This window comes from Amblyomma americanum, chromosome 10 (assembly GCF_052857255.1).
Source record: "Amblyomma americanum isolate KBUSLIRL-KWMA chromosome 10, ASM5285725v1, whole genome shotgun sequence".
NCBI lineage: Eukaryota > Metazoa > Arthropoda > Arachnida > Ixodida > Ixodidae > Amblyomma > Amblyomma americanum.
The window spans coordinates 53502394-53513103 of NC_135506.1; the positions used below are offsets into that span (position 1 = coordinate 53502394).

At 50.0% G+C, this 10710-nt stretch overlaps 1 protein-coding gene across 1 annotated transcript; it reads left to right on the top strand.

Moving 5' to 3' along the window:
- Positions 1 to 5837: 5837 nt before the first annotated feature.
- Positions 5838 to 8266, top strand: LOC144106670 (uncharacterized). Its single transcript, XM_077639508.1, has one exon. It carries the CDS (start codon positions 5841 to 5843, stop codon positions 8052 to 8054), a length of 2214 nt encoding a protein of 737 aa, XP_077495634.1. The 5' UTR covers positions 5838 to 5840; the 3' UTR covers positions 8055 to 8266.
- The last annotated feature ends 2444 nt before the right edge of the window (positions 8267 to 10710 follow it).

Below are 10710 nucleotides of genomic sequence, written 5' to 3' on the forward strand. Positions count from 1 at the left end.
CAAGTTGGCTAGTCATATCCCGGCCCAGCGGCGACTAGAAAAGCTTAGACACTCTACAGCTTTCCGTCTCCTCTACCGCACGCCTCCTCCCTTCACTCTATGAATCTAGCGCCTCATAAGTGTCTTAAGGTGGGAGTCAAAGAATGAAGAGGGATGGAGGCGCCGTAGTGGATAACTCCGGTTTAATTTTGACCACCCGGGGATCTTCCACGTCCACTTATGTAGCCCAGCAGCAAGAGGTTTATTGTTTAGGCGAAAGGAAGCAGGCACCCGTGTGCTGTGCGATGTCATTGCACATTAAAAACTAGGGGGCGTCGAAATTATTCCGGAGCCTTCCACTAAGGCAGCCTTTTCGCTCTTTCTTCTTTCCCTCCCACCTTTCTCCTGTCCCTTCATTCGCGGCAGAAGTGTCCATCGAGAAGTGAGACAGTTACTGCGCCATTCATTTTCCAAAAAACCATTTTATTTTTTGCCACGCCTTCCGATGGTGCGTAATGAGCCCATACACCATTCTGCTAGAAAGCGCAGAAGGAAACTTACGGCATTTACTACAATGAAGGGGATCGCATAGATCGTGTTCGGGAGTCCACCACAGATATCGCCTTTGCGGCCAGTTCCCACACATACACACACACACACACACACACACACAAAACTCTGATGCCACCTACCGTGCAGAGTGAAACGCGAGCGCTGTTCATAGGCTCGGCATCGGTTTCTTAGAATCTTAGCGTTTTTATGGAGGAAAAACGCTAAGGCGCCCGTGTGCTGTGCGATGTCAGTGCACGTCAAAGATCCCCAGGCGGTCGAAATTATTCCGGAGCCCTCCACTACGGCACCTCTTTCTTTCTTTCTTCTTTTGCTTCCTCCTTTATGCCTCCCTTACGGCGCGGTTCAGGTGTCCAAAGATATGTAAGACCGATACTGCGCCATTTCCTTTCCCCAAAAACCAAATATTGTTATTATTATGAGCTTAAACGTGCACGGCCATCGCATAGCACGCGAGAACCTTTGCGTTCCGCCTTCATTAAAACGCGGCCGCCGCAGTCGGGTTCGAACATAAATTTATGCACGCACAGCGTCTCACAGTAGTAGCAGTGGTTTATTAAACTAATAATAAAAAAATAAGCAAAAGATTGCCAGCCCCGGCATCTGACATCGCTAAGGAAGAACTTGAGCTGGGGCAGCGGAAATAAACAGCAGGCAGAATGGAGAAATGAAATAAAAGAGGTGAAAAGACAGGTAGAAAAGATAGGGGGAGACGAACTATACACAAATAATCTACACAATAACCGTCTCACAGCTTGTCCGCATGAGAACGTACGCCACGAGCACGAGGGGATGGCTTCTAGAACCTCGCAGTTAGCTCGCGAGCACGTGAAAATGGAGCCGTGTCAACGTTCTGTGAGAGTGCACACACATCTGCATTCTTTACAGAGTTAAGTATAAACGCGAGCTCTAGGGAATCTGAAGTCGCACACTGGCATTTGAGTATTTCGACTGTGTAGCAGCCCCGAGGCGTTGATGCTTCAGACAGTGATTGATGCTTAAGTTCGGATAATGATGGTGGTATTTCCATTAACACAGGAAAAGGTAAGCTGATAAGGATGTTCTGAACCCTTTTTTCCCATGCGGCGACCGCGTTGTCCCTTATTGTGAGCTTTTTTCAGTAGTTTAAACGAAGCGCTTTTGGTTAGTTGGTTGTTATTCTGGATTTAATGTCCCTAAGCCATGACAACTGTGAGGATACGGTATGTATGAAATCTGTGGCTGTTTAATGTGCACTTACACCTCGCGTAGACCATAGGCTTCTTTTTCAGTTCGCTTCCATCGAAATGCGTTCGCAGCCGGAATCCGATCGCACGACACTTTGCGCAGCATGTATCCAACGCTCTTCCGACAGGAACCTGCACGTCTTTTACAGCGAAAGCTTTACTGGCCTCGCGGCGCCTATTTCGCCGTGGGCTGCAGTTCGACCTTCGTTCGACCGCAGTTGCGCCGTAGCCTTGTCAACACCGCCGCCGCGTCCATATCTCCTCTCATTCCCTCCTTTAACCCGTTCCTTAGGGCGCAGTTCTGGCGTCCACCGAGATGTGAGACAGATGCCGCGCCATTTTCTTTCCTGAAAAACCAATTTTCAATTTCCTACCCCCCGCTGTGGCTCAGTGGTTAGGGCGCTCGGATACTGGTCCGGAGTACCCGGGGTTGAACCCGACCGCGGCGGGCGCGTTTTGATGGAGCCAATACGCAAAGGCGCCCGTGTGCTGTACGATGTGCACATTAAAATCTCCAGGTGGTCGAAATTATTTCCTTCACTACGGCACGTCTTCCTTTTTTCTCGCAGTCCCTCCTCTATATCTTCCTTTACAGCGCGGTTCAGCTGTCCGCTGAAATGTGAGACCATACTGTGCCATTTCCTTTCTAATAATAATAACAATAATAATAATAATAATATTAATTGGTTTTTGGGGAAAGGAAATGGCGCCGTATCTATCTCAGCTATCATTGGACACCTGAACCGCGCCGTAAGGGACGGGATAAAGGAGGGAGTGAAAGAAGAAAGGAAGAAGGAGGTGCCATAGTGGAGGGCTCCGGAATAATTTCGACCACCTGGGGATCTTTAACGTGCACTGACATCGCACAGCACACGGGCGCCTTAGCGTTTTTCCTCCATAAAAACGCAGCCGCCGCGGTCGGGTTCGAACCCGGGAACTCCGGATCAGTAGTCGAGCGCCCTAACCACTGAGCCACCGCGGCGGGTCCATTTCCTTTCTCCCAAACCAAATTTCAGTTTCTTCATTCCCTTCCACTTTCCTCCCTTCCCTCACGGCATGTTTGAGGTGTCCTCCGACATGTCACAGTCGCTGCACCATTTTCTATCTTTAAATTTCTTTTTTCACGACAGGAGAGGAAAAGAAAATTGGTTGTTGGGTTAAGGAAATGGCGCAGTATCTGTGTCACATATCGGCTGGCACCTCAACCCCGCCATAAGGGAAGGGATATAAAGAAGGGACTAAAAGGAAAAAGGAAAAAAGTGCCGCAGTGGAGGCCTCTGGAATAATTTCGACCACCTGGGTATCTTCCCGCATGGCACACGGGCGAGTTTGTGATTCACCACCATCGAAACGCAGCCGCCGTGGTCGGGTTCGAACCCAGATACTCCAGGTTGAATGATATTAATAATTCGTTTTGGGGGAAAGGGAAAGGAAATGGTGCAGTATCTGTCTCATATATCGTTGGACACCTGAACAGAACGTAAGGAAAGGGATAAAGGAGGGAGTGAAAGAAGAAAGGAAGAAAGAGGTGCTGTAGTGGAGGGCTACGGAATAATTTAGACCACCTGGGGATCTTTAACGTGCACTGACATCGCACAACACACGGGCGCCTTAGCGTGTCGCCTCCGTCGAAATGCAGCCGCCGCGGTCGCGTTCGAACCCGACAATGTGTTTGCCATTTAAGGGCATGGCGCACACGGGTGCGTCGAAACACCCTAGGGCGCACCGCTGGCTCGGTTTTTGCCATACATGACGAGGCCATTAGAGGTTCCCACACCATCTGCGGAATTGAAGCGCCGAGCAGCATATGCTCAGTAGAACAGGCGAAGAGACACGGTGAGATGAGAAAAAAAATTGGCTGTGGTTTAGCTCTGGTTAACCCTAGTTGAATTGCGAAAGCTTCATTTCCTCGGCACGTTGTCTACACAGCGTGTCATTCCGACGCTCTCAAGAACTCAATCCGGTCTCTTCCGCATTTGAAGAGACACTCCGGGACGTGGCACGACTTCTTCTAGCCGCATCTTCGTTACAACGCTTCTCGAGTCATGCGGGGCATTCTTCTGGCGTCTCTTGAGCACGTTGTCTCTTCCTCGCTTCGTTCTACCGTTGTTGCGTATCTTTCGCGCTCACCATAACAACTACAATAGACTGAGGCAAAGCGCATATATATATATATATATATATATATATATATATATATATATATATATATATATATATATATATATATATATATATATATATATATATATATATATATATATATATATATATACCCCGCGAGGCGACACCTCCTCTCCCTCTACACCAGCGCAGCACTAGTGGAGCGAGCGTCGACGGCGGCGCCATCTGTTGGAGGGCGGCTGCGGCGTTGCTAGGCGACGGTGGCTCGAGGTCGTTCGTCGCCTACAGCATATGGCGTACGGCATACGGCTGAAGTGCGCGACGAGCCGAAATGGCTCGCTCCGGCTACTGAGCAGGATTACCCGAGTTCGAACCCTACCGCGGTGGCCGCGTTTCGATGGAAGCGAAACGCAAAGGCTCCTGAGTGCTGTGCGATGTCGCACGTTGAAGATCCTCAGGTGGTAGAAATTATTCCGGAGCCCTCCACTAGGGCACCACTTTGTTCCTTTGTTCTCTCAGTCCCTCCTTTATTCCTTCCCTTACGGCGGGGTTCAGGTGTCCGCCGATATGTGAGACAGATACTGCGCCATTTCCTTTCCCCAAAAACCAATTTTCAAACAGTTTCTCGTTATGGTATTTTCCCTCACATCACTCCCCTCAACTACGTCTCAGTATCACCTTTAACATCTTAGCTCCTCTGCTAGCCACCATCCAGAAGTGTATCATAACGGCCTTAAAGGGCTTCTCTCTCGTTTCCAGCGCACTAGGCCGGGTTTTGGTTTCTGTTTCTCGAATAAAGGAAAAGGTGCAGTAATTGTTTTATATCTCGGTTAACACCTAAACAGCGCAGTAAGGGAAGGAAGTGATGAAGAAAGGAAGAGGTGCCTAGTGGAGGGGTCCGGAATAATTTCGATTACCTGGGGATCTTTAACGTGCATTGAAATCGCACAGCACACGGGCGCCTTTGCGTTTCTCCTCCATCGAAACGCGGCTGCCACGTCCGGGTTCGAACCCAGGAACTACAGCTCAGTAGCTGAGCTCACTAACCAGAGTGCCACAGCGAATGGTAAGAGCGGGTCTCCTGTGTAATTTTAGTGTTGAAACTGCTTCTAGCCCTATTCCCCGGGCTTCAGCGTTGTGTGAGTGTTTGAAGACTGAGAAGAGCAAGTGTCACTGGCTCCCTGGGTCAGTAGACAGGTGGCGGTGGTGCCAACCTGTAAAAAAATTAGCTGCGGTTTAACGACTGCTGAATCTGGTTAGAGAGCAAAAGCTGGGGTGTGTCGGGCAAGTAGACGAAGCTTGACGTCTGTAACGTTGAGTGCGTTCTACCCACTAGATAGGCAGCGTGCCCACCCTGCCCCCCTGGCTGTTGGCAGTTAATGGTTCATCGCGAGAGGTTGGTCACCAAATGAACGAAGGGGCCTATTGCTTGTCTGCCGCTAAGTTTTCAGCGCTAATGCATGCAGCCCACATCTCTCTCACCCCCGCTGCGTACCATGAACAGCGCGTTTCACCTGAAACCGACCTTTAACCACGTGACAGTTAAGACGTCACTAAGCCGCCGCCGCCGAAACCGAGCGCTGGCCTCTGTTACTAAAGGTCGTTGGTGTTAACTGTGTTCCATGCTGCGCATACTACGTGGATGCAGCGAGTCCAACCGAGGAGGGCTTCTGCACTATCGAGGTGGTGCACGAGGGAAAACTGGTGAGCGGGCTGATAGTAAAAACTAGCAACGCACTTATGTCGGAGGAGGTGGCGATTGCACTGGCCGGCACCCACTCCATTGCAGCGTTCATGATGTCGGGCATGCAGCAGGCATGCCGAAATTACTTGCGGTGTAGGATAGCGCCACTCGCCCACCGAATACTATTGGCAGTTGAGAGCAATTCGGATTCGACGATTCTCGTAATAATCCACCCTGCGGTTCTCCAGGTTTCCGGCATGGCGTCATGGCGCGGGCGACTCTGGGAATACACTACCTACCTGGTCAGGCACTGCCCGAGTCTCTGTCCGTCATCAAACCAGCTTTTTTCCAACCTGAGACACCTGCGGAGTATCCTGAGTCAGGGCAGGATCAACCACGACGCGCCCTGCACGGCGGGCGACCCGGACGGCTGCAACATACTCGCCGACCTCACAATCTGGAACGAGTTCCTCTGGGTCATCGACTTCGAGCTCCGAGAGGTCGGACCGGGCCGCCTAGCCCTCTGTTGGCTCCGCGGACGCGTGATGCCAGTCGCGTCCGACATGCAGCGCCGGCACTCCCTGGTGCTGGTCCACTGGCTGCTTACGGAGCACCGCTGCCTGGAGTACGTGGAGCTCTGCGAGTCCCGGATGTCGAGGAGCCACTTCCTCTTCCGCGACGGCCTCCGGCTGAGCCATGGCTTGAGGCACGTCAAGCTCTGTTACAACCTGCTGTACGATTACCCGCCCAGGGACCTGATGGACGCACTCTCGTCCACCATCGCAACGCTGAACACGCTGGAGGTCGTGAGCGTGCGTTTCTCCGCCGCCGGCGTGGTCATGCTGTGCGAGCTCCTGGGCCGGTGCAGCGCACTGCGGACGTTGATACTGCACGAGAACGAGCTGAGTGCGTCAGACGCAGGGGCGCTCATGAAAAGCTGCGCAGACTGTCGGGGCCTCAAGGCGGTCCGCGTGGACGAATCGTTCGTCAGTGCGGAATGTGCGCGCGTGCTGGGGGACCTTGTGTTAGAGAACCAAGGCCTCGAAGAACTTGTCGTTAGTCAGTTCTCGCCTGCCGGTACGCAAGCACGCGCGTGCAGCTTTCGAGAACTATTCAACGCCCTTGCTCATCAGAGCACGATGCTCAGAAATCTCGAGATCTACAACTTTGAGCTGGAAGAGAGCGACCTCCGGTGCCTTTGCAGGGCTTTGACTGTCAACTCGAAGATGAAGCGTTTAACGCTGTTGTGCAGTGGCGCTTCTGAGGACGCGTATTTTTCTCTCGGTGCCGTGATTTCGAATAACGTGTCACTCACCGAAATCTCCGTGAATGCCTGCTTGTTGCCATCCTGGAGCCTGAAGGCGGTAGCGAGTGCGATCGAGACAAACGTCTCGCTTAGAAAACTGTCGTTTAACGATGCGTGCCTGATAGCCGATCAGGCAGTGGAGCTCCTTGGTGCCTTATTGGTAAACCGGACTCTCGAGCGCTTAAACCTTGGCTGCATAAATCAGCCAGGCCTCCGGAACTTCTTGAAGCGGATTGACGAAAAAGACCTGAGGAATAGGCTAGAGCTCACAGTGGTTTATGGGTCGGCACAAGACCTTATCTACTCTTTAAATCACGACCTCAAAACACCGTCCGTATCGTTCATACCAGCAGCTCAGATAAGGGAGGAAGAATTTCTGGGTCTTTCTCGTGGACTGTGCGGCAACTCCTCCATAACGAGCCTCTCAGTCCACCTTAACAAGGCAATCGACTCCAACCTGGCCGTGCTGCTGTCCGCTGCGTTTGCCAGTTGCCGGCACGTGAGGGCCGCGCACCTCTGCTTCCCCACGGAAGCGTCCGAGGCCGTCACGATCCTGCAAGGCATGGCGAAAAGTCCGAACCTGTGCGACCTCGTCATACGGCGCTGGACGTTCGAGCACCGGGAAGCGGCCGCCTTCGGGGACATGTTGCGAGCGACGCAAACACTGAACAGCGTCACGCTCGAAGAGCTCCAGGGCGACTCTGGCGCCTTCCTGGTCATGGAGCTGCCGCGCGCGTTGGAGACCAACTACACGCTGTTGGCGCTGAACGACTGCGAACACACCGAGGACGAGCAGAACATGTTCGAGATCCGCGACGCCCTGCGCCGGAACTTGTCCCTGCTCCAGCGCGCCACCCGGTTCGTCGTGCCGCCAGTTTCAGACTCCAAGAAGGCCGCCTCGGCGTTCGAGAAGGTGCGCAAGAGTCGGGCTCTGGTCACCAACGTGTCACGCCTATCGGGCCTCTCGGAGCCGGAGGCGGTCGAGGCTGTGAAGCTTCGGGGTCGCTACCTGGACGAGAACTTCATGGCCTTGGCCCGCGTAGTCAAGCATAAGGTTGTGTGTGAGTGGGAAGGCGCCGGTGACCGTCCGGTGCAGCTGGACGAGATCGGACTTGACTGCTGGCTCAGGCTCAGGCCGTACCTCAGGCTCGACGACATCCTGTAGACAGCCGGACACTGCTAGCTCAGCCAGACGCAGGACACTGGCGTTCAGGAACAAGTGTGCAATCAAAATTTGCTTAACGGCGAAGGACGTGCAACGTGTGATTTGCTGCTATGTGGTCGTGATTGGAGTGCAGTGCACATGAAAGATCGGCGCTTGTTGGTGTCAGTTACACTTATGCCATAACGATGCAAGTGACACGAGCGATCCGAGGGAGCGAGAAAATAAAATTTGTGTTTTGTGGCCCTCGACCACGGTGGTAGATATTCACGCACATGTTCATTTTAAGAGAATGCTGCTCGATTACGGGAATAGAGCACCCTTGCTGGCGGCAGTGAGGCCATGACGTGTATCTCATTTCTTAACAAACTGACAGGTACGTACAGTTACTAGAACTTTGAACATTTTAAGTTGTGCTTGAAATGCTCAACTCCCATTAGCGCAATTTAGCCAAATGTATCTGTTACTGTTTTTCGCACATGTTTCAGTAAAGTGCCTTAGCTATTTGTACAGTCGCGAGTAAACAAGATTAGCGCAATGACGTCACCGGAGCGGTGAAAATCGCACCGGGCGGCAGGCGCGGCGCCGAGCTTTGCGAACACGCCTGGCACTTCTATTATAGGAGCAGCGCCTCCTCTAAATAGAGGAGGCGCTGATAGGAGTGTTCGTAACCGCAGCGCCCAGCATTGCTATCTGACGCTGTTGTGGCACGTCACTAGTGCTAATTTTTTTTAACTTGAACTTTATATTTATTTACCAGAAAGGCTGGTGGGTCACCTGGGCTAAAAGCTGTTATCATACAGCTTGACGAGGCTCCGGCAACACTTACAAGGCAGCATAGACGAGACCACTAAATAATAATACTAATAATAATGATGAAAAAAGGGTTAACATGAAATATTCAGCTTCACAAATAATAAGAAACACAAGTAGGTCAGTAAAAAATGTGTACACAAACACTGGATTTGTTGTTACAGATTGATAAAAATCGCATGATTAGTGAGAAGGCATATTCGTGAGCAATTGAAAGGAAACTGTGAAAGAATAACTAGGAAACACTGTAGCGAAAAACTGCATTACATATTGGAAAAAAAAGCTGTAGCAGTTGAACGTGGTAAACATTTGATGTGTTGATACTTGCTTAATATGGACGGAAGATTGTGACGTAAAGACTGGAGCTTGTAATCGGTGCGGAAAAAGGGTACGAGCCGTGTGTCTTTACTGCGTGTGTTTAGGATGTTAGTGTGATATGCTGCAATGGACCAGTAGTTGCTAAAAGTGACTGAAAGCTGACCGGTGAAAAGTAATGTGAGCGTAAGAGTCTGTATTCATACATGTAGTTTACATGAATTTTGTACTGCTGGAAAAATGTAGGGTGGAAGATAGATAATCTAGAAAATATATATGACGAATAGCCTTTTTATGCAGCACGAGAATTTTGTTCCGGTTTTGTTTAGTTGTTAGCCACACCAAGCTGCAGTAATTAAGTTGTGAGGCAAACAAAGCGTAATATATTTGAAATTTTATTTTTACCGGAAGAAAAGCGCGTGTACGTGATATTGCCCCAGTTGTAGAGGATAGCTTCTTACGTATTGTCTCAACATGTAAATCTCATGTTAAATATGAGGATAATGTAACGCCAAGAATCTTTTGGTGCTCAACCACTTCAATATCTTGTCCATCAAATTTAATTTGTTGATCTAAAACGAATTCTTTATTTCGAGCCCGGAAAAGCATGACCGTGGTTTTTTCTATGAATGATTTTAATCTTATTTGATTGTGACCAATGGCCAATTTTTTCAAGCAAATAATTACATGTGATCAATAAATTATATTATTTGCATCGGTACCTGAAAGGAGAATATTGCAATCAACAGCATATACAACGAAATTAACTGTCGTGTCAACACAAATTATGTCGTTAATGAACAGATTAAATAGAAGGACCTAACACACTCCCTTGCGGGACGCCATTTAATATCTGTGATGGGGACGACATTCGATTGTTAATACATACGAATTGTGATCTGTTTTCTAAATATGACTTGAATAGCTGACGAGGTTTACCACGAACGCCGTTTATTAAGAGTTTTCCAGTTAAAATATCATGATGAAGAGAGTTCAATATTTAAATTTATTATCGCTTGGAGTTTTACGTCAGGCTCCGCACCAGTATTCCCGTAAGTTTGCCGTATCATAGGCGTCCTGGTGGGCGCACTACCGATGTCAGTTCCGCCGCATCTTCGTGGCGTCATGGCATGGGTCCGGTTCAGAAGGTGAATAAATAAAACGGTTGCAGGCATTTTGTTCGTTTGTATGCGAAGTTCGTAGTAAGCGGACAACACATACTACTGCCAAAAATACAAAGCGAGAAAAATAAGCGTTTATTTTCTTAAAACTATGGTCATGCATGTGTGTTCCTTCAAAGACAGCCCTATTTATCGGCGTATTCCAGGACCTACAGCGCGGCCATATGCTCCTCATAGAATCTATCGCTGCCTACAAGCTTCTTCGGGACGCGATTTGAGTAATTGCGACTGAAGCGCTGACGGTATTGATGGTAGGTCGTCGTCCTCGCAGAAGCTTATACTCCGGTGGCAGTCCGCCCAATGCAAAGGCCGTTCATGGTGACCCACATCATCCAAATATTTGTTCGCAA